The 25443-nt window shown below is 39.0% G+C and overlaps 2 protein-coding genes across 4 annotated transcripts in view; one reads left to right on the forward strand and one right to left on the reverse strand.

Moving 5' to 3' along the window:
• LOC137284187 (broad substrate specificity ATP-binding cassette transporter ABCG2-like) overlaps positions 1-12599 on the forward strand; it is a 28665-nt gene extending 16066 nt beyond the window's left edge. For all 3 annotated transcript variants that reach the window (XM_067815909.1, XM_067815908.1, XM_067815910.1), the window contains exons 5-18: positions 868-1020; positions 1769-1926; positions 2186-2337; positions 4710-4811; positions 5580-5640; positions 5929-6037; positions 6182-6247; positions 6939-7024; positions 7655-7744; positions 7899-8023; positions 8263-8417; positions 9172-9261; positions 9762-9835; positions 9931-12599. In XM_067815909.1, coding sequence (XP_067672010.1) covers positions 868-1020; positions 1769-1926; positions 2186-2337; positions 4710-4811; positions 5580-5640; positions 5929-6037; positions 6182-6247; positions 6939-7024; positions 7655-7744; positions 7899-8023; positions 8263-8417; positions 9172-9261; positions 9762-9835; positions 9931-10081 — 1572 coding nt within the window. In that variant the 3' untranslated portion in view covers positions 10082-12599. The remainder of the gene's footprint in view (positions 1-867; positions 1021-1768; positions 1927-2185; positions 2338-4709; positions 4812-5579; positions 5641-5928; positions 6038-6181; positions 6248-6938; positions 7025-7654; positions 7745-7898; positions 8024-8262; positions 8418-9171; positions 9262-9761; positions 9836-9930) is intronic.
• Positions 12600-14155: 1556 nt separating this feature from the next.
• On the reverse strand, positions 14156-25362 carry LOC137283545 (enkurin domain-containing protein 1-like). Its single transcript, XM_067815103.1, has 7 exons — positions 25249-25362; positions 23113-23218; positions 19310-19470; positions 18857-18997; positions 17915-18075; positions 17003-17139; positions 14156-15680 (listed from the first exon to the last, which is right to left on the reverse strand). The coding sequence occupies exons 2-7, from the start codon at positions 23174-23176 to the stop codon at positions 15523-15525; spliced, it is 822 nt and encodes a 273-aa protein (XP_067671204.1). The 5' UTR covers positions 23177-23218; positions 25249-25362; the 3' UTR covers positions 14156-15522.
• Positions 25363-25443: the final 81 nt, after the last annotated feature.

Here is a 25443-nt window from a genome sequence, read left to right on the forward strand (position 1 = left end):
AAGGGGAACTAAGTTGAGAATGAAAGTCTGTGTAGATTTTAACTTAAAACGTTGAGGTATTCATGAAACTTATAATATTTTATCAACCAGTATACTAGTTCTGAAAAAGAATATTGCAATGCTCATCATCTGAAAAGGATATTGTGGTATCCCAGTAATGGTACCGCAAAGTCCTACCTATCATGCATGAAATAGCCACTATCAGTATGAAGTTTGGTGTGAAAAGTGGTATTGCTGGGATTTGTTTCCAGTCTTATGGAAGGTACAACTGGCATTTATTTACTTAAGTGATGCATTTAGTTTCATTTTATTAACTTAAAACAACCCCACACATACCCAACCTTAATTTTACAGCCAAGTGTCACTAGTCAGAATGTCATAAGGTGTCATTGTCCTCAAAAATACTTGAAATGCAAGCAAGAACATTAGAAGTGTAAATGGGAGAATTATGTTTGGATGGTCCTTGTATATTGCAAGTTGTAAAATTTATTTTTTAGAAGCAATATTAGGATATTAGTGACTCAAGACTTCCTGAAAAAGGTTATTTTTTACTGTTCATTGACAGTGTCAGTGTGAGTATATGTAATGAGACATTGTATTTCATCCATCTATCCATTCAAAGTTTTGACTCACTGTTTGAGTTTGAGACACATTAATCTCTTTCTTTGTCCTTAGCTATGGCATTAGATGACATCAGGAGCAACATGGTGTGATCTAATGTTGAAGGGACAGAAGGATCAGTCAAACTGCCTGTCTCCTGCAAATTGGATCTACACCATTTTAGAAAGACAAATACCACTTCATGATGGAGGTAACTGTAACCAATATAAGTACTTGTAATTACAACTGTTTGTGTTGTGTCTGCAGGATGATGTTGTCATGGGAACCCTGACAGTGCGGGAGAACCTACAGTTCTCAGCTGCACTGCGCCTCTCCCGGTCTGTGTCGGTGAAGGAGAGAAATGACAGGATAGACAATGTCATCCAGGAACTTGGACTGTCATCCTGTGCCAACACCAAGGTAAGACAGATTAGCCTCCCTTTCCTGTAACCAGTATCCGCTAGCCATTGGCATTAATGCATAGTTAGTTTGATTATGATGGCTCCCATATCAACAGGATCCATTTTCCTGATATTTATATAACATACAGGGGTCTATAATCCAGGGTATAATGGAAATAGTCCAAATATGACATTTTTTATCAGTATGTTTTTGGTTTTGGTTATTGACCTTGAAAGTTTGAAAGCTTTTGCTGGGAGTTCTGCTGGCATTATTACTATTATGTATTCAACAGCACCTGTTCATCCATCTGTATGTCCATCCTGATTCTTGTCAACATGATATCTCATGAACTGTGATACCCAATGTCTTCAAGTTTGGTGACATTGGGGGATCACGCAGACATCAGTTGATTTTGGTAAGCTTGACCTTATTTTCAAGGTCACCCCGACTCTTTGACCACTTTTCAAACTCTTGATAAATGCAATATCTCATGAATTGTTGTACCAAATGTTTTCAAATTTGGTACCAGACCACATTTGGGAATTATGCAGATACCATTTGACTTTGGTGACCTTGGCCTTATTTTCAAGGTCACTATGACTCTTTACGCTTGTTAATGCGATATCTCATGAACTGTTGTACCCAGTGTCTTCAAATTTGGTGACAGCTTACATTGGGTGATTACACAGACACCAGTCGATTTGGATGATTTTGATCTTCAAGGTTAACCCAACTCTTTGACCACTTTTCAAGCTATTGTTTTCAGGTTGGTAATGAATTTATGCGAGGTGTATCAGGGGGTGAAAGACGTAGGACAAATATCGGTATGGAGCTGATTATCTCCCCACCCGTGCTCTTCCTGGACGAACCAACCACAGGCCTGGATGCCAGCACGGCAAATGCAGTCATTCACATGCTTAGAAGGTACTTCCCATCATATGACAGAAGAAGGATTGTTAACCATTGCTCCATGTCTCTAAATCTCCAGCATCGGTTCCAACATGTCAGCAAAGTGTCAGATGATTTAATGGAAGTCACAGACACTACTAAAGTTCCATCAGTGTTTGTAAGACTCTGTATAATAAGTTTATTACTACTTTGTGCAGAATTGAATTTCATTTTGAATTTTTAGAGATGTTGCCAGATTTGACAAATGAGAAGGTTATTATGTTTTGTTTTTCAGTTTATCACAGAGAGGACGCACAATTATCTTCTCAATCCACCAACCAAGGTACTCCATCTTCAAGCAGTTTGATCGCCTCATGATGTTGTCACAGGGACAAACTGTTTACCATGGTGTTGCAAGTCAATCTCTGCAGTTCTTCCAGGAAATGGGTAGGTTTCCATTTGTTCTACTTGTGATGACATGCAGACAAATCACTGCAGGTAGTGTGATCCTAGAGATGCTACTTATTCACACAGGACAGTATTCATATGTCATCCCTATAAGCACTCTTCTCTTCATGACTGTAACCACAACATCACCTAGTGTTCCATTCACTGTAACCATGACAGTACTTAATGTTCCATTCACTGTAACCATGACAGTACCTAATGTTCCATTCAATGTAACCCACAACAGTACCTAATGTTCCATTCACTGTAACCCACAACAGTACCTAATGTTCCATTCACTGTAACTATGACAGTACCTAATATTCCATTCCCTGTACCCATGACAGCACCTAATGTTCCATCCAGTGTAACCATGACAGTACCTAATGTTCCATTCATTGTAACCATGTCAGTACCTAGTATTCCATTCACTGTAACCATGACAGTACCTAGTATTCCATTCACTGTAACCATGACAGTACCTAATGTTCCATTCACTGTAACCATGACAGTACCTAATGTTCCATTCACTGTAACCAAGACAGTACCTAGTATTCCATTCACTGTACCCATGACAGTACCTAATATTCCATTCACTGTACCCATGACAGTACCTAATGTTCCATCCACTGTAAACATGACAGTACCTAATGTTCCATTCATTGTAACCATGACAGTACCTAGTATTCCATTCACTGTAACCGTGACAGTACCTAGTATTCCATTCACTGTAACCACACCAGTACCTAGTGTTCCATTTCACTGTAACCATGACAGTACCTAGTGTTCCATTTCACTGTAACCATGACAGTACCTAGTATTCCATTCACTGTACCCATCACAGTACCTAATATTCCATTCACTGTAACCATGACAGTACCTAATGTTCCATTCACTGTAACCATGACAGTACCTAGTATTCCATTCATTGTAACCATGACAGTACCTAGTATTCCATTCACTTTAACCATGACAGTACCTAGTATTCCATTCACTGTAACCACACCAGTACCTAGTATTCCATTCACTGTACCCATGACAGTACCTAATATTCCATTCACTGTAACCATGACTGTACCTAATGTTCCATTCACTGTAACCAAGACAGTACCTAGTATTCCATTCATTGTAACCATGACAGTACCTAGTATTCCATTCACTGTAACCATGACAGTACCTAGTATTCCATTCACTGTAACCACACCAGTACCTAGAGTTCCATTTCACTGTAACCATGACAGTACCTAGTGTTCCATTTCACTGTAACCATGACAGTACCTAGTATTCCATTCACTGTACCCATCACAGTACCTAATATTCCATTCACTGTAACCATGACAGTACCTAATGTTCCATTCACTGTAACCATGACAGTACCTAGTATTCCATTCACTGTACCCATGACAGTACCTAATGTTCCATTCACTGTAACCATGACAGTACCTAGTATTCCATTCACTGTAACCATGACAGTACCTAATGTTCCATTTCACTGTACCCATGACAGTACCTAATATTCCATTCACTGTACCCATGAAAGTACCTAATATTCCATTCACTGTAACCATGACAGTACCTAATGTTCCATCCACTGTAAACATGACAGTACCTAATGTTCCATTCATTGTAACCATGACAGTACCTAGTATTCCATTCACTGTAACCGTGACAGTACCTAGTATTCCATTCACTGTAACCACACCAGTACCTAGTGTTCCATTTCACTGTAACCATGACAGTACCTAGTGTTCCATTCATTGTAACCACACCAGTACCTAGTATTCCATTCACTGTACCCATGACAGTACCTAATATTCCATTCACTGTAACCATGACAGTACCTAATGTTCCATTCACTGTAACCATGACAGTACCTAGTATTCCATTCATTGTAACCACACCAGTACCTAGTATTCCATTCACTGTACCCATGACAGTACCTAGTATTCCATTCACTGTAACCACACCAGTACCTAGTATTCCATTCACTGTACCCATTACAGTACCTAATATTCCATTCACTGTAACCATGACAGTACCTAATATTCCATTCACTGTACCCATGACAGTACCTATTGTTCCATTTCACTGTAACCATGACAGTACCTAGGATTCCATTCACTGTACCCATGACAGTACCTAGTGTTACTTTCATTATAACAACGACAACACCCAGTTTTCCATTCATTGTAACCATGACAATACCTATTTGGTTCTATTACAATACCTGCCAAGACTGTTTTTATGACTGTTCCCTGACAGTGTAGTATTTTTGGTTTTTCAGTTGTTAGTTGTAGCTGCATGTATGCTACAAATATTACTAAAAGTGCTATAAAGTTCTAAGTGTGCCATGAATGTTTGTTTGTTACCAGGTTACATCTGTGAGGAACACAACAACCCTCCTGACTTCTTCCTTGATGTCATCAATGGCGATGTTACGTGTTTGCTCTCCGTGGAAAACAAGGAAGTAAAAGGTAATGAATATACACCAGGTACAGAACGATGTCCATGAAAGAGCTCTTATTAGGAACATTTTTCTGTGGTACATATACACTGGCAATATTTGTTCTGGGTGGAACTAATAACATGGGGAACTAACTACTGTGACCACAGGTTTGAATCATCCACTTGGACATACAGTCTGAGTGAGTGTAACTTTTAGGCCTGGCAGTTCAAAACATGATTTACATGTCACTTCATTTTCGAAACACTGAGAAGTCTTTACATACAGCGATTTGTGTTTACTCTACATTGAGCAGTATTTCATTCATGCCTTGGCATGTCAGTTTACTCTTGGAGGAGAACCGTAACAATGCAGGCTTTAGGTGTAGGTGCCTGCATACCAAGAAACATAATCAAGGCAGTTTTGAACCTAAACCATCTGATTCTGGCACTACTGGGACATGCAGCTCTTTACAACAAATTGTGATACCTTACAGGATGGTTCTACATTTTCATGCTGAATATCCTAACTAGATCAGAATTAAGCTAATGGACAGTTCTGTGTGATGGTGCCACATCTATGGAGGAAGTGACTGGCTCCATGGTTGTACATAGGAACATGAGGAAGGTAATGGAGCATTTCTCAGAACTTAAAACAAGTTAAAACCTGTGGTCAAGTAAACGTATGTTATGAATAGGCCTTTTCACCTCCTTTGTTTATCATGCTTAGGGCAAATGATATCAGTGTTTTGTTAAGTGCAGATATCATATGAATTCTACTGATTATTTCTTGTTTATAGAAGAGATGACTGTCAACCAGACACTAGCTGAAGGCTTCAGAAAATCCAAATGGCATAAAGAGTAAGTACTTATAAAGATCTGTCTCTGAAATAGCTGAATGTATTCTATTGCTTGTCACAATACAAATGTATTGAGACCAGTATCACCTCCCTTCATCATTAAAAGCCTTATAACTGTATGAAATACATTCACAACACTGTAGAGTAGTTTACTGTGCTGTTACTGTTTGTATTGGTTTCTTCTCAGCATTGTTTGAATGATGAATTTTCTTCCCAGACATCAAACCCTTCAAGTTTGTCATAGTTGGAGGTTGGTGTTATCAATTAAATCTGTACATGGTATTACCAGGTTGATGATGGAGGTGCAGCCAGTCTACAGCCAGTTCAAGGAAGAATCTGAGAATGGTGGTGTTGTTCGCATGGAGAGAGTGGAGTATGCAACCTCATTTCTGCAGCAGGTAAAGGGAGACAACTCTTGCCCCTACTTAAATATCATATTTACAAGTGTAACATGTTATATCACAAAACCAGGATATATTGCCCAACACATTAATACGGATGAACATGACAACAAAAAGCTTCATGAAATATTCTCTTTGCAGTTTGTTGTTGTAGCTGGTCGAACACTACGGAATATTCTCAGGAATCCTCATGCGGCCATGATGCAGGTGAGTTAAATGTGATGATAATACCCTGTTAAATCGAACACATATTTTCTTGAGAATCTGTCATTTGATTTGATCCCTCTAACTTTCAGTAATTAACATGGTCTGATAAACATTTATCAGCCCCAAAACTTTCAGAAACACTTAAGTCCTGAGTGAAGACGTGTAGAGGAGTCTGTTGCCAGCCATGCTGCTTGGTCATTAGAGTTCCTACATTTGTACGAAACACATTCCTATAAAGGTTAATAGGATTTAATGGAGCTTCTCCAGCTTAGACCGTATCCCAGATATGTACACAACTGAATTACAGCTGCGCTAGGTGTCAGAAAAGACAAGAGAACAGTCAGCATGCATAAATTTTTTAGCATGACATGTATAAGTCTGTATATGATTGAAAATATTTTCATTATTTTGTGCTGGTGAATCCCACTGATAGATCGCTGAAATTCAGATATACTGGTATATTCTGGATCATGCTACTAATGTGATATGATGTGACTTTTTCTACTTTTCTTCTTCTGCAACATAAACATTCAACTGACACTGATGTTACCTGAACATGCTCACTTCAGCTGATGACTGAAGCTGGTGTTGTGTGAACATTCTCACTTTAACTGTTCACAGAAGCTGGTGAGATACTTTACATACATGCTTTATACAGTTAGTATATTAATGAAACAAATTTGGTTTCCAGGTGTTCATGATGCTGTTGTTTGCCATCATCGTTGGAGCTGTGTACTTCCAGCTAGACACATCTGCAGCCTCGGGAATACAGAACAGGTGTGTTGGTGTAGGAATGGTAGCAGCAGCTAAATGCTTAGACACAATGAGTAATGTTAGCTTCAGTTTTGCTTTCCTCTGTCACTGAACCGTGACTGTGTAGGTCATGTGTTGTCTGCAGTTTTACACTGAACCATGAAAGTGTAGGTCATGTGTTGTCTGCAGTTTCACACTGAACTGTGACTGTGTAGGTCATGTGTTGTCTGCAGTTTTACACTGAACCGTGAAAGTGTAGGTCATGTGTTGTCTACAGTTTTACACTGAACCGTGAAAGTGTAGGTCATGTGTTGTCTGCAGTTTTACACTGAACCGTGAAAGTGTAGGTCATGTGTTGTCTGCAGTTTTACACTGAACCGTGAAAGTGTAGGTCATGTGTTGTCTGCAGTTTTACACTGAACCGTGACTGTGTAGGTCGTGCTGTCTGCAGTTTTACACTGAACCGTGACTGTGTAGGTCATGTGTTGTCTGCAGTTTTACACTGAACCGTGAAAGTGTAGGTCATGTGTTGTTTGTAGTGTGACACTTAACCGTGCCAGTATAGGTCATGTGTTGTCTGTAATGTGACACTGAACATTCTTGATTAGAATAGATTGTCAATCATCATGTGAACGTTTTTGTTGTTTGTTTCAGAGTTGGTGCCTTTTTCTTCATGGTGATGAATCAGATATTTGGTAACCTGTCTGCTGTAGAAATATTCCTTCGTGAGAGATCCATGTTTATGTAAGTGGTTGTGAGTTTATGTCATGTTAATCATCAGTTGTCTTTAAGAATCTTTCTAATAAAAGAGCCCAGACTCTAGTAAATCAGCTGCTGTTCAAGTTGACTAAGTATTGAAGATGCTCTTGTAATAACACACACCTCTGCTCTCCACCAGGCATGAGAATGTGAGTGGATTCTACCGTGTGTCATCATTCTTCCTGGCGAAGGTTTTCTGTGATCTTGTTCCCATGAGGCTGGTACCTACAGCGGTATTCAGCTCAGTCGTCTACTGGCTCATTGGTGAGTACTGTTGCCCTAGAAACAGCCTTACATCACAGCCTGGTTATAGATGTTTCTTCTCATCCCAACTGACAAGCTGGATGTACAGAAAATACATGGCATTACTTTGACATCTAATTGTAACATAGATTTTTGAGATAATATGTAAAAACACCTTGTCACTTATTTTCCAAGGTTGTGTTCAATCAAATATCACCAGCTTAGTGAATTTGATTATGTACACCCAACTTATCTTTCAGGATTCAAAAATGGTGCAAGTCATTTCTTCTTCTTCCTCCTGAATCTCTTCTTGACAACGTTATCCGCCACAAGTCTGGCATTTGCTATCAGTGCCAGTATCCAGGTCCGAGCTGTGGCCAACATCCTCATCTCACTCTCCTTTGTCTTCATGATGGTGAGTGGTTACAGTGTCTAAATTGAGAGCGTAAGGTCACGGGTTTGATCACTGGGCACATCATACCAAAAGAAATAAAATATGGTACTTGTTTTTCCCTGCCTGGTGTTCGACATCAGTGGGTAAAACAATGATTGGTTACCTCAGAGTCAGTATAACATGCCTGAGTGGGGTATTCTTGCTCAACTACAGCATGGTATTTCAATGAACTATCACCATAAAACCTGCTTAGTCTGGGCTAGTACATGCACACACATTGCCATATGAGCAAAATACATTTAAGCATTAAAGACCATTTCACCTCACCTCATAATGGTGAGTAGTTGGGACTCGTTGACACAACCTGGGGCAGTGGGGTACTGCTGTAATGGCTAATGTGTGCACTTATGCAGTACTTTGTTAATGGGTCAATGCCCAACATTGCTGCAGTGTTAGAAACCAATTTTTCTGGTGACCTTTGCCATGATTCTGCTTGAATTTCGATGAAAGCAGCATAGTACCAGACAGACTCACTCACTCTGACTCACTCTCTCACTCACAAAAGTGGACATCATGGTGGCTGAGCAGGTTAGGCAGCTGACTTTGCGTGCAGTCGATTAGGTGCCTGATTCTGAGGGAATGGGATTCCACTCAAAAAGTACTCAAATCTATACTTTACTAAAAAAATGTTATCCCAAATATAACATATGTTACTGTATTGTTTGTGGAAAGGGTGTGTGTATGTATATTGTGCATCTCGTGTGGTTCATTGCAGTTGTTCAGTGGGCTGCTCATCAACTTGGGTTCTATTGGGGAGTGGCTCACCTGGGCCAAGTGGATCTCCATCTTCAGGTTCAGCCTGGATGTAAGTACCAGTAGTCTGTAGAAGCAGTTAGAACTATGAATCAGCTTTCTTGCTCATTGCCTTCCCAGACATGGGAGAGAGAGTAGTAAATATGCTTTCACAAGTAAAAGTGAAAAAAGGGTAAAATTTGATTGAAAATATGCAGTTAATATTTGTGTGTTTACATCATCCTCACACCTTGGACGCTTGTATGAGTGTGTCTGTAAGCTGGACGTCTGTATCAGTGTGTCTGTAAGCTGGACGCTTGTATGAGTGTGTCTGTCAGCTGTAGAGACGTATCAGTGCGTCTGTAAGCTGGATGCTTGTATCAGTGTGTCTGTCAGCAGGACGCTTGTATCAGTGTGTCTGTCAGCTGGACGCTTGTATCAGTGAATCTGTAAGCTGGAGGACTGTTCCACTAAGACATCTGTCAACATGGACCTGTGACAGTTGTAGCATTACTATGGCTCTGTGGTGTAAGACACTGCTGCTGTGATAACAATGTGTGTCTTCTATTCCAGGCCCTTTGTATCAATGAGCTCAAGGATCAGGAATTCTGTGATGAAAAGGTTGAGGGGAATATTACACAGACTTGGTAAGTCTCAACTGTTTCAAACTGTTTCTTTTGTGAGTTGACAGTTTCTGGTCTTTTCACCACATTGTTCAAACATTCAACTCTCTATGTTTCAGTGTGACTGGGAACTCCTATCTAGAACAACAGGACATTGCATATGTGACAGGTTGGGACCTGTGGCAGAGGGAGGCTGCCCTCTTCATCATGTCCAGCTTGTTCCTTTTCCTCACCTACGTCCAGCTACGCCGCATTAAGAAACTCAAGTGAGGTCACATCCCCTACCTAGTGATTGTGTACAGCCTGCCAGTGAAGCCTGTGTACAGTAGACATCTATCATGAGATGGATTGGCAGAAGTCACCCTCTGACTGTTGTACTGCTGCATGTGGATTTCTCTGACAAGATTGTCTTGTTACCAATCCAACAAACTATATGATTCCAACTTGTCAGGTTTGGATTACTTACCTGGTACAATGATTGACTTGATGACTTGAAGTAGTTGTGTCATCAGCTGAGATATGGAGTTTTGTCAAGGTTGCGTCAATATGAAGAGGTTAAGTATGACAAGTTCCATTTCAAAGGAGTGACATGAGATGACAAACTAAGCCATGAGATGAAGTGGTAATTTCAATCTTCCCTTACACTTGAATACCATTGTTTACCTGCATTAAATGTGTGTGTGAGTTATCACATGAGAAAGGGTCTTCATCTTTATCAAGTCTGATGCTGCAACAAGTTCTCTCCTACTCTTTGCTGTCAGCCAAGCTGGACATTCATATACTACATGTATACCGTCAGTTGTTCTTCCCTGTTACACAGACACAGATGTAGTTCTTTTCTCATGTTTACACAAAGTGTAACTGGGTTTGGGGTGTGGTACCAAGTATCAATGGAAACAGATCTGACAGATCAGACCCAAATAAAACAAAAAGTAGTAAGATGCAGAATTGATTTTATCAACTTCAAACAATGAGTACTGATTGGTCTGTTTTTTTCTATGAACCATAAAATGAGTGTCCTTGAGTCTGTGTGCTACATAAATGCTGAGGTATGTGAAAACAAGTGATGCATTGACACCTGTACAAGACACCTTGTTTCACCACCACTATCAACTTACTCATTCACTGTGTTTTGTTGAATCTTGCATTCAAACACTCCGCCACGCATTAGTTTTGTTTCTTTATGACAGGAAGAACACAGACATACTGTCTGTGCAGTATGTGGGTTTGATTTTTATTGTCAGCTGGTCCTAGCACTGTCTATTTTCCTTATACTGGTAAAAAGTGAGATGCAAAGTTGATATTTAAAAAGTATGCACAATGGTGGACTTTTTTTATATTTTATGGTTGATGAGAGAAGTATTGTATTTAAACAAGTAGTTTTGTTATTACCTCAGGGAAATGTACCTACCTCCTAAGTTCATGTACTACAATACATGAGGGTAGTTGTGCCTGTATTCCATGTACTCCAGAAAAGGACTACTGTAACAAGAGAAAAGTACAAGGGGGTCTGTTGTACAGCATTGAATTGCTTCCAATATTCTTGCTGAAAACAATATCTAGGCATTAATGCTGCTATAGATTTTGTACTTTATTATATATTAATATAGCTTGGCATTGGTTCTGTTTAGTAGGACTTGGATTATGGTTTTGTCTCCAGAATATGTACAAAACTCATAACTTGCAGTTCAAGATGAAATGCCAAATTGTATTATTAATTATTGGGAATATTGGGACACCCACTTTGCTGATGTCAGGCACCATGCCAATATGTAAAGTACATTGCTGAAATGGTCAAGCACACTGTCACATTGCCAGGACATCCACAGTGCTTCTGTAGTGGAGTATTTAATTGAAATAGCAGTGAATTCATCAGACATTGGAAGCCTTGACTGTCAGAATCACATATGTGTAGCCATGGTAACAAAATCCTTGGTATGATAATGTATGATAAGAATACAAGAAAGTAATAATTTGTCAGACTGTCTCAGTTATTACTGTTAAGGATAGACAGTTTTATGAAATATTTTCTGTTGCTGCATATAATTAAGCTGCGAAGTAAGGTCACTTGTGGTGGAACCAGATTTTGTAATAAGCAACTAAACTGAAACCACACATCATGATGTGATATGAATCTTACACTGCTGCATTAAAACCCTGTGGAAACAGGGCAGCCATACTGTTGGGTGAAGCGGTGTCTGCCTGTATTATATGCTTCCTTTGTAAAAAGTGCCTAAATATGCAACCTTGATGAAGTCTTTCATTGTCATTGTCACATGGTTTGAATGAATGTTGAATGTTATCAAGCAAATGGTTGTATGACTTACTGTAATTGTTATTGACCTGTAGTAGTGGACATGACTGTCAGAGTGTATGGTTATAATCGTCTTCTTGACAGGGGGCATTTTTTCTATGCAAGCTCACTCCATTGTTACTGTCACAATGTTGATGTTGTCTCTGAGTGTGTGTACATATTGCTTATGTCAAGCCTTCAGTGTTTGTTGTTGCACATTTCATCCAGTCAGAACAGAATCTTCTCTTTGTGTCTAGGAGTATTGGAAGAACATACCAACCTTTACATGAAGTGTTTTCAGCATTAGTCAATGCATTTTGTTTGTTGCTATTTCAGCATGTCTAGCATGAATCTCATGTTTTTGACCAGTCATGTGTGAAGAAGTTTACTTTTCAGCCTTACTAGTCCTAGGCACTGTTTCACTGTCATGTATTTTTGTACAAGTGCAGTGGCTGCCAGATGACTTTAACATGAATAAAGATTTGAAACTTGAAACTATGTGTTGTAACACACAAAACATGCTAATTTTCACATGTGCTTGTGTTCAGAAGGGCATGCAAAATACTAACACAGGTGAACTTGTCATGAGATGGCCACAATCTCGGTCACAGGACTTAAATAATTTTGAATTATTTCCTCACAATCCGGAAGAGAAAAAAACCCAGCTTGTCTCAGTTTATTGTATGTTAAAGGCTACATTGAATAAGCCAACCATGATAGTTCTGACAGCTATAACAAGTCACTCCACCATGGCCTTTTGACATGTCAAATACTAGGTGTATGTATGTAGGGTTGTAGCTGGGCCACAAGAAGACCGGTAACAAATATGCCGAACAGACGATCCTCTTTTGCACATATTATCCACCATCAGAGTACTACATCGCCCATCACTATCAACAGGTTTCATGTTAGCAGAGGCAGATTTTATTATTCAACATTTCTGGAGTAGACAATCACAAGGCTGCCAGGGAACAGTGTCACTGGGAAAAACCAGCTTTTAGCAGACTGGCAGTGGGAACCATGAGAATTATACCGACTGCCAGACCACGGAGCAAAGTCTCTGTACAGTATAGTGAAGCAATACCACATCCCATGAGGAGTGACACTTTCATGGAAAGAACCCCAGAGAAAGTAAACTAAGCATGCACACTCACATCCACTCTGATAAAACAAGACACATAGAAGTGTTTAGGAGGAAGGTGCTTCAGATGACATATCCATAAAGCTATACATCAACAGTACAACATGTGACTTGGATAATAAATGTCAACCTCAGATGTTTACAGAGTAGCTATAGTGTGAGGTTACTCATTACATGGCAACACACACTGCAGGGTCCATCATGGCACATACTTCTGGTGAAGGGAAGGTCTGTATAATTGGGACAGTGAAGGACAAGAAGGACAACAGTATATCGGAGACCATCTATAATATGGTCTCTGAACATATGAATGAACAACTATATTACAGGGGGAACTATGTTTCTGTGCAGGTTCCATTACTGTTCTCAATCACTTGCTTTCATTATGTATTGTTATTATTTCCTTAGTGCTCAAATTTCTAAAAGAAGTTGGAACAGTATTGTCAACATCAACGAACCAACAAAGCAGTGATGCTGAAGAATCTGTTTATATTCACGTTGGTAAGCTTCTTGAAAAACACAGTTGTCATGTTCCCAACCGATGGACTAGTGTTGCTGAAGAAGAGTTTTTTGCACAAGGTGGTGTCCCCTCTCAAAGACATAGCTGTGAAGATTTAAGTACAGGCAGTCAGAGAAAATAGAACTGTGTAATTCCTCAAATTTAGAAAGGCATATTTTCTATGGAGTAAGATTCCTTTAACTTTCAGTAGTGACTTAGATTGAAACTATCCACAGAATCATGAACACTAGGCAACTATGTGCACTGAACCACAAGATAGTATTCCTGAACCAGACACCCCTCACAAGAACATCTCTTGAAGCACCTATCTGTGATCTCAATGACATCATCTTTTTCAATATTCAGTAGTCAACCACCATATCAGGGATGAAACAAAACACAAATGTGGAGTACCAGCACTCAATTTATTTACAATTCTTCTATGAAAATGGGTTTATTTACAATCAGTGACTACATGACAGCTACACATCACATGACATTTTACAAATGTCACAAGCACTCCATGCTTAAAGGTGAAGGAGCAGCTCACCAGATTCCAGTACTAACTGTGATATTCTTATATAACTGACCCCAGGTGGGAGGCAGTCAAGTGACAGCCACTGCAGCTGTAGTGGCCTTGATGCTGTTGTACAAAACAACCTCAGTGCCAAGACTACCTTTCATCTATGTTAAGGTATGTGAGTTAGGGTCACCTTTGCGCTAAGATGGATTTGTATAAGGGCACATGCTCCATGGTGTGGGACATCCACTGGTATGTAGTGTATTTGGATCTGGTGAGCCATATAAAACTAAACAAGAAATATCAATGTTGAGGGGTTTCAATATTATTAACAAATATCACAGAATAAAGGAAAACTCAATACATCCAGTAAGTCAAAGATTAGGCACAGTCAGACAATGAGGTTCGATGAAAAGTTGACAACATGTGCCATGAGACTGGGATAAATACAGTGTGTCAGCTAAAGCCGAACTCCCTGGAAGTCCCATTCAATACACACCTCTCAAACAAAAGGTATGATAATATGAAATTATTTAAATATGGATAATCTTCTGCAAAACACATCTGCACCAAACTCCTGTTAAAACACTAGAACATCACTGCTCCTATTGTGGATATGTGACCATATTACCCATATAGGCATTGCAGGGAACATAAGGAAACAAACGTAAAATGAAGAGAGGACAGCAGCAATAAATGTGAACTTCTAGTATACACAATGGTAGCAAAAATAGACATGCTTGTTTGTTTAACAGGTTCATCCCTTACAAACCCAGCCTTCATACAAATGAAATATCTAAAGCAAATCCAATAATAACTTATTATAATATTTTAAAATACTGATAAAATGTCGTTTTCTTTGTTTATGTTTATGATTTGTTCCATTCATGTTCAACGCAATCTACTTTGTGCATGCTAATTGATAAAATACAAGTTTCTAAATTCTCTTTCATAAAAAAAGTCTGTCTGTCTGTCTGTTGTGTGTGAAGCAGTTCAGATTTTATGGGTTTGTTAACAAGGTTCTGAGAAACATGACACATATCTACTTTATCCATGGAAATAGATACATCATTCGTGGATTTTTCAACTGATTGTTCTTTAAAAGTTCGCAAACAACTTTTGTGCTGTAGGTATCCATAGAAAGCTTCTCCTACAGAAATCAATAAAAAGCTCAGTATGATGTAGAGCTTCATTGGGCTGAGCTTCATTGGGCAAGGAGAGCTTCAATGGAATGTCAGTCAAAAAAAACAGTATATTGTTATTCATCCTTGACAAAGACTTTAGGCCGTGAGAATATCTTAATGGCTTCTTCCACTTCAGCTATTTTGTTCTCTAGTTCCTGTTTACACGTCCGCACTCTAAAAGTGTCGTTCCTCAGGGGTAGCGCCTGCAGCTGACGGGTAAGGTCATCTTGTTCTGAAGTATAAAGTGTTACCATCAAATCAGTCCCCACACTAGTGCCTTCTAAAACTAACATAACTGTGAACAGAGAACATGGATCCCCCTGAGTCACTAACACAAGTAATGATTTACTGATCCATGGAAAAAATATTTCTACAGCATGGCATTAGTAAGTAAGTTTTACGCCACACTCAGCAACTTTCCAGTTATATGGTGGTGGTCTGTAACTAATCTAGACTGTACCAGACAATCCAGCATGAGCATCGATCTGGACAATTTGGAACCGATGACATGTGTCAACCAAGTCAGCGAGTCTGACTACCTGATCCTGTTAGTCGCCTCTTATGACAAGCATAGTCGCCTTTTGTGGCAAGCATGGGTTGTAGAAAACCAATTCTACCCAGGACCTTCAAGATGAAGTTAATCCTTCAAATACGATTGTAGGAAAAAAGACTTTTCATTTGACAGACAGAGGAGAAAGCTACTTATGCTCTTTGTTTTGGGATTGCTCATAACATGTTGGCACCAACATACATATGTAGTTGCCATGGAGGACAGGAAGAGTGAGTTAGTTTAGTTTTATGCCCCACTATGAAATATTCCACTTTTCCAGGTGCATGGCATAGGAGGAGGACAAAAAGAAATTGCAGTGGGTCTACTCTATCTTGGAGACCCAGTAGGGTTGACAAAATGATAACTTTTAGTCCTTTTACTTGTCTCTTCACTTTACTCTTCCCCCATGTCATGGTGGGGTGTTGTCCTGTGCACAGAGTTCAGGGCACAAATTAGTTGAAGTTAAGAAATGTCAAATGCAGAGAGCTCTAGGAAGGGTGATCGTGTTTGGCATCTTGACTCCTTAAAGTTTATAGGACCTTGGTTGTGCCCCACAACAAAGCATATGAGATACATATGGCCTCACCTTTGGCAAGTGAGTTTGTTTCAGAATGGCGTTGTTCTCCCAGCAGAAATATGGGTCATATGACTATAGCATAACCTTCTCGCACCTAATAGGCAGCTTTGGTTATACTGGGTAATCATGTGCTGTGCTTTGTTAGCGCTATGAGCATACCTAGTGTGGAGTTTGGCGCTACATAAATGGACACTTTATCATTATTATCTCGTCATTTTAGTTAGTATAGACCTTTAACAAAATCAGCTTTCTCGAATCAACCAGTCAGCATGCAGCTCTGTGTGTGACACACACTGGAATGGGAGTGCTCTGTAATCAACCAGTCAGCATGCACCTCAGGTGAAGTGTGACACACACTGGAATGGGAATACTGCTGTCCTCATCTGTATGGAATCATACACAGTGGAAAATACAAATGTATACTTACTTTTCCTTAGCAGTCCAAGTGTCTCGGTTCTCTCAGCCTCTGGCATCATTTTGTGTCCTGGTGGCATGGCAGGATCCGGGGTGTTGGCCAGACGTTCTGCTTCCTCCTGCTTCCATGAGGCCTGGCGGTTCCGCAAACTGACAACATACACCTACTGCATACAAACTAAACCAAGAATTCTTTGCTTAGCTCTTGATTAATACTAGCAGATATATTTATTCTTATTTAGATAACTGTCAGTGTCAGCACATTTACTCCACTTCAGGTTCTTTCTCTATAGTCTACCGGTATGTATAATTAGTAGTTACGGTGCTTAAATAAGTAAGAGTTCCACCTGTAACACCCGCTTGAAATGTATCCTATTTATTCAGATTATTTTGAGGTTTTAGGGTCTTAGGGTTAGGGTAAGAATGTGGTTTAGGGTTAGGGTAATGGATGGTGTTAAGGATTTTTGATAAATATACATTTGTTCTTTTTTATAGAATGATAAAATAAAATGAGGGTTACGGGCAGAAATCTTTCCACTATTTGTTCATTTATTAAAATCTGACACTTTTCACAGTAACTGAAAATACTTATTTCATTTCAAATGACCACGAATTATCAACAGAATTAATATTTAATGAATTATAAACTATTTTTCCCAATGTTCTATTTTTTTTCCAAAAAGATTCTTGGACACATCCTTCCGCCATGGGTCCACATCAAAGTGGTCAATGAGCAAAAGTATTAAAAGTATTGTTTCAAGGAAATAATCATAGAAGGGTTAACATGGGCATAAAATGTCAACACTAGGGTGCTAGGGTGTGAGGCTATTTATTTCGGAGTGGAGTGTAAGATTGGTAAACGACAGCCTGTAACAATAAATACAATACTATAACATGCAAAGTTGACAATGTTCAAGTCACTCACTATTTGGGCACTTCTCCTCGCTGGTAGTTGTGTAATTTATCTTCATCTCTCTTCTTTAGGTCATCTAATGCTGTGAGACTTGGAGCTCGCTGCATCTTGGTGTGTTTCACTGTGCGCCCATTCAGTTTGATGAAGTCAATATCACGACGGATAAGCTTGGTCTGTACAAATATATATAGAGGTATACAGAGAACATGGTCAAACATTCACATACCATCTCCAACATAGTACAAATATATATAGAGGTATACATTCACAGTCTCCAACATAGTACAAATATATATAGAGGTATACATTCACAGTCTCCAACATAGTACAAATATATATAGAGGTATACATTCACAGTCTCCAACATAGTACAAATATATATAGAGGTATACATTCACAGTCTCCAACATAGTACAAATATATATAGAGGTATACATTCACAGTCTCCAACATAGTACAAATATATATAGAGGTAAACATTCACAGTCTCCAACATAGTGACATTCAGGTACACTATTCCAAAAATTTCAAAAGGTGAAAAGCCTCTGTTATGTTACACATGACACTGCCTCTCACAGTTTAGAAACATGTTTCACCACAACTGGAGACAAGCTGTTCTGTGTAAACCACCAGAGAACTTGAACAAGGGATTATGAAATATGACAGGAAACAGGAATACTTGATAAGTTATTAACTGGCTTATTATATACACCCTCCACCAACAAACACTAATCAAGTGATTATCCACTGATCATGTTTATAACAACCCTCATCGTTGTCAAAGTGCCTTAGTCTATATATATATATGTTCATATTTTTTCCTGCTGACCTGCATATAGTCAAGTGTGCCCAAGTCTATTCATACATTTTGAACTATCCTACAGTAAGCACCATGACAACTTGCAAAGACAAGTGAGATGGACACTGTGTTGTCATATCACAGCAAAGTCTTACATTTTTGGCATCTGCTGCATGAGGGACGGAGACTTCTGGGTCTGGCGTACATGGCCGAGATTCAAGCTTCACAGGGGGACCTGCTCGTGAGTGGGCTCGGAGGTAGTTCGCTGAGTGTGGTCTTGGAGCTGAAGGAGGCCGCTGCCAAGATTTAAAGGAAGGATGAAATGTTACACCTTTCTGAACTACTATGGGGTCTGCTACACAAACCAATCTGTGCACAAACACTAACGTTGTAGCTTAATTCTCTAACCTGGACTTTTCATGCCTGTAACACTATGAGGTCACCATGAGAACCCTATGTGCCAAAGGGCCTGTGGACATGTTGGACAATCTCAGTCTCTAATCTCAATCTCCAATCTCCACCAAGAAGAGACCAATCACGAGGGAACATGATCCTTAAGATGTAAAACTAAAGACCTGATGAAACATATAAACAAATTATCTGCTGACCTCAATATCATCCTTGATCTTTGACTGTACATCTGAGAATTTGGCCGACTTCCACAGGACTTTGACCGGCTGCTGGGATACTTGTTCCCTTTGCTTACTTCTTCTCTGTATCTGCCGCATACGACGGACATTTTCCTGGATATGGTCCTTGGACCGGGACCCTTCAAACAGATGTTCATGTGAGTGTTAACCATGCTATGATATGATACAAATCTGCTCATAATACAACCTGATCCAATTTGGATTATCGTGATCATGTCACAGGATAATAACTGTGTTATTGTACATCACTACATACATTTAATAATAAAACAGGCAAAACTAAGACCACTGGCAATATATACAAAAGCAGAACATGAGGAGATAATGTTTTCATATCATTGTTCATGTTTGGCTGTTCATGATGACCAGACTGAACAAGCAGCAAATATACCTGATATAATAAACTTACTACACTGCTGTATTTAGCCAGCTCATCAGGCTACTACATGTGTAATAAATGAGTGATTGAGTTCAGTTTTACGCAACACTCAGTGATATTCCAGCTATATGGCGGCAGTCAGTAAACATGGTAAATAACTGAGTCTTGATCTGACAATCCTGTGATCAACAGCATGAGCACTGATCTGCGCATTTGGGATCTGATAACATGTGTCAACGAAGTCAGTGAGTCTGACCACCTGATCCTGTTAGTAGCATCTTACGACAAGCATAGTTGCCTGATGGATGAAGACATTTCATCAGTTTCAAAAGAACAACCTTTATAGTCTGTTGCAGTCAAAACGTACTGATGAATTTCATTTTAAATAAAAACTGTAAACCCAATAAGTGCAGTATCTGGAACAGTGACACAAAAGCACACGTGGTACATGACAAGCATTAACATTTACCAACCCTACTAGATCTCGGTGTTTCAGTTCATGAGCAAATCCCCTTGTAATACGTACCAATAGCTGTTTGAAACTATGATCATTTGTTAAGCAATATTTATCCTATGTTTATCCTAATAGTAATTCTTTTATTCATATGATCAATAAAAGTTCATCTTGGAGAGATAATCTATCGTATTAGTGATAGTGCAGAATACCTATTACCACCGGTTAGGGTCACCAGTCTAAGTGAGTGAGTGAGTTCGGTTTTATGCCACTTAGCAATATTCCAGCAATATCACGGCGGGGGACACCAGAAAATGGGCCTCACACATTGCACTCATGTGGGGAATCGAACCCGGGTCTTCGGCATGACAAGCGAATGCTTTAACCACTAGGTTACCCCACCGCCCCCAACCAGTCTAACAAACCCTAGTAAAGGGTAGTGTCAGGTAACCTTTGCGTGACCTATGACTGTCCAATCAACAGCGAGACAGTCAAACAGATTTAACCAATCAGCCAATGGCTACTACTTATCGATCAGAGGGACTTACAAAATATTAGGTCACTGACAAAGATCTCTCCACAAACAAAACCTGCATATAACATAGTTATTAACTTATTTGAGTACATATGCAGTACATACACCGTGGAGTATATATGCTTTCTGTTGACATGGTTACCATTAGCTAATATTTCCGCAAGATGATATCCTTGAATATTGCCAAAATCAGTATTTTCAGGGACTGGTTACTCACCGTTGTCATGGTTGTAACGTACGCAGTGTGCATCATTCAGAAGCGATCATTCGCAAAACGGCAATCGGAAATGTGCATGTACAAACCTTTTCAAGATAAAAATCAAAAGGTATGTGCAAATGTCCACTTTCGCAATTTGGTAAGCTGTCTTCTGATTGGTCAGTCTCAATGGTTACCTGACGTGACCTCCAATGAGGTTTTGCTAGACTCAGTAGTGGAGTGTAACAAAAAGTACTGAGGCTAAGTTTACTTAGACTAGTTAGGGAGCTTATGGACTAGTAGGGTCAATGAATCACTGACAAGTGACATTTTGTACATTATGAACAATATATCGTAACACTGATTCTAAGTACCAGTGGTGATGAGTCTGGGTTAGAATTCGTCACAGGACTAAAACCAATAATGTATTAGGATCCGGGCCCACTGGCACAAAATGATCTTACCGCTACAATTATTGTAAATCCTTAAGTTCGCGATCTTAGGCTTTGGCTACAATCACCATCCACTTGCACAAGGCGATTGTAGGCTAAGGTCATTGTAAGTTACAATCAAAGCCTACATAAAGTTACAAACGGTCGGAACCAGCTGTAAGGAACTAAGATCATTGTAGTCAGTAGCAAAATGGTGTCCAAGTTGGTGTCAGTTTCACGCAAATAGTTAGCTTTACGTTTGGAGATTGCTTTTATATTGCATAAAACTGTATGTTTCACCTCAACACTTCAACAACACGGAGAATGCAACATTGACTTAACATCAGAAATATCGTTATTTGCGGCAGTGAACAAAATCATGATTGAGTCGATATCATAAAGTACAATTCTCACATGATTCAGTGTTGGAAAAAGTATGCACACCATGCCTTTTTTGATAAACAAGGAAAGGATCGTAACGAAAGGTGTCTGCATGCGATTAGCAGTGGCCATAATCTTTTCAATAACTCAAGGGCAGCTAATCTTTTTTATACGCAAGAAGAGAGTGGTTTCCCTTGGCATATTATGCCATTGCTGTAAAATTTGCCATGCCCAAATACAGTGTATGTTGTGACATCGCAGATATCCACGCGGTCATGTTCATACCAATGATTTTGTCATAGTTTATCATTGAAACAATTTTCAGTTAGATAACGTACAAAATGATGTCTCTTCTTAATTCTTAAATTAAATCTGATGAGAGACAAGAGTTTTAATCTATGCATTTTAAGTATAATACAAGTAATCTTCTAACAGGAAAATACACTTGCTGAGGCATGTGAAATGTGCGTAAAAAGGGTTTTTTTTACAAAAAGACGAAAATAAGTATCAATGAAATGGCATAAAATAATTAACATACCGTGAATAGGTATTTATTAACAAATACAACACATACAGAATAATATGGTTTTCATATTTCCCTATGCATTTTCCCCAACACTCCCACAGTCACGTCACCCTTTCATGTCTTTACAAAACTAATACTTGTGAAATATACTTGGGATTTTACTCCAAATAACACCGGCCAGATGCCAAACTACATTTTATTGACAGCCATTGACAAATCATGATACATTTAGGTGTTATATCATAAGGAAATTTTGTTTATGAGATATCTTTTAATTCTTATGATTATTAGGTCTATGACTCAAGACCCAAATTTATATATGTATCGCTTTGTATTTCCCCGTGAGGTACAAGTGAATATATATATGTTATCTCCCATGTTATCATTTCCCATTTCCTTCAAAACAATTGTGTTTTTTTTTTCGTTTTTTTGTTTGGTTTTTTTGGTTTTCTTATTTTTATCATGAAAATTCAGCAAGATGTCATTGAGGAAGGTATGTCACTCTTGTCACTTGTGTGTAGTAACTAGTTCCACTTCTGATATGCACAACATGCTATGCGCTCTTGCCAACAACTATAGACAGGGGTCGAGTTTAAGAAATTCCTACCTCCTCCATTGAAGAATTCAATCTTAGTTAATGTCGCGATCTTAAATTCATGCCGACTTACATTCACACTAACATCACCTTTGTGCAAGTGGATTAGGGCAATTGCATAGTATGTAAAGTTGATTGTAGGGGCCCAAGATTGATTTTAACTAAGATTGCTCTGTGTAAACAGGCCCTGCACTTTGCTCAGGAAGTGTAATCTCCAATATAACACTGAATGAAAGAGCTGCTTACTGTCAATGAGTGACTTACCAGGTCTGTTGTAGTGAGATGTTCCATATCTCTGGCCATCTACCTGCATCATCATCCCCTGCATCCTCACTATTGTAACTGTGTCAGCCAGCTATAATCTGTGTAGCTGAAACATGCAAACAACAACCTTTACACTACAGAATCTCACAATGATTGTTGTTCATGATGTCAGTCACTTGTTTGTCTGGCTCAGTCTTGATGCAATTGGAAAATGGCTCACTGCAGTGTGAAACATTTACATGTACTTCCTACAAGTTGATTTATCATCTGAATTTTAAATTATGATTATTACCAAGAAGTATTCTTGTTGAATTCATTTTAAGTTTAAGGGTTTATCTACACTTGTTGACTAACACTCAGTCCTGGAAATAGCTTTCTTAGTTTAAAATACATATCTACAAAATAATCAATTATCGTAGTTAAAGGTCATTATCAAATAATACTAACAGCCTTGATCATGGTTAATTAAACAGGCTAGAATAATGATCTTCAGTAACCCATGCTTGTCGCATGAGGTGACTAGCAAGATCAGGTGGTCAGGCTCCCATGGCATTGGTTCCCAATTGAGCAGATTGATGTCTCTTTTGATCAGTGGACTGTCTGGTCCAGATTTGATTATTTACATATCGCCGCCATACACCTGGAATCGCATCAAACTAAACTCACTCACTCATGTTAATTAATGTTTGGAGTCTTTTCATGTGGATTGCTTTGTGGAGGTTTTTTATCCATGGTGATGGAACCTTGTTCATGGCGTGAAAACAGACTTTTAGAGTTGGTTAACACCCTTGCCTAGGACAATCAACCTTATGTGCTAAGTAAATTGTTTGCAACCATTGTCATAGGATACTGTCATTATCATTATGATCATGATCCTGTAGCTTTAAAGTTCAGGGGTAAACACCACTGGATGAAGATTATTTCACGCCATGTGGAATGTAAGTGAGTTTACTTTTATTCCGCACTCAGCAGCTTTCCAGGTATATGGCGGTGGTCTGCAAACAGTCCAAGACATACTGTGTACGCGAGACAGCCTATCGTCTCTAGTTAGTGAGATGGTGCACTTCATGATACTGACTGAAGTGCTTCACCATAATTAATTCAGTCACCATGGAACCAGCTCGAATGGGTGCAAACATGGCATGGGTAATTAAAGCATCCCATAAAATCCCGAAGCATGGTGGCTACTTGACAGTTGTGAATAAACAGGTTTCTCAGTCTTCGATTTCAAACTTTTGTCATTTGCTCTGAACAGATTACCATGGATGAAATTTTCATTCTGCAAGTTGTAAAGTTGATTATTTCTGTCTAACATTAGCTTGATCACTCGATATATCTATTGTCCGATAAAATTTTGAAAAATAATCCTACGTTGGTGTATCCTGGGACTCTCTATTTTTAAGGCACATGAAAACATCTGGAAAGCAGAAACACAGTAAATAAACTGGGTCTGGACCAGACATTCCTGTGATCAACAGCATAACCATCAATCTGCACAATTAGGAATCGATGACCACCCGACCCCCATTAGTTGCCTCTTATGACCAGAGACCATATAATAGATTATTATATGGTCTCTGTTATGACAAGCATAGTCGCCTTTAAAATCAAGAATACGTTGCTGAAGATGCATTCTAACCTGGATCTTCACAGGTTCCAGCAGGCTTAAAGTATACAGATGAGAGATATACAGAAGCTGTTTTGGGATATGTTCCCCACCCAGAAAGAAAAAGAGAGAAAAGCTAAACCAACCTTAACCCTTAAGGCTAGCCTAACTAATCCTAAATCCTAAACTTGCCCTGAGTATTAGAGGAAAGAATTATTCATAAACATGTTAAAATAGTTACAAAATAAGATGACGAACATTTTCTAAAATCGCGACAAATAAAAGGATACAGCTATCTGTCCAGACCCTACTGTAAAGAGACAAACGGAAGCTATAACGCATTTCATAAAGTCCAAAGAAACCAAAAGACGATTTGCGAATTCACTAAACTGGTAAACGTGCAGTCAAGATTCAACATGAACAATTCGGTACATATTCCCTTTAAGAGCATGCAACGCATACCTGGTGGGCATGACATGAATGTATTATGTGTGAAAAACTATGATGGTATAAGTATCACTGCACAATACCTTTTACAGATGCGTTACAAGAGGATGTGCGGTTTCAAACGCGTTTTCCCAATTTCAACAGAATTCAACAGACTAACTATTCATCCGCCATTTTGGTTTGTTTAAGTCACGTGACTGCAAAGTAACCGTTTAAACTACACAGGTTATCATAGTTATGGCACATAAAACATTTTTTTAAAACTATATTCACATATC

The sequence above is a fragment of the Haliotis asinina genome, chromosome 5, assembly GCF_037392515.1.
Source record: "Haliotis asinina isolate JCU_RB_2024 chromosome 5, JCU_Hal_asi_v2, whole genome shotgun sequence".
Lineage (NCBI taxonomy): Eukaryota > Metazoa > Mollusca > Gastropoda > Lepetellida > Haliotidae > Haliotis > Haliotis asinina.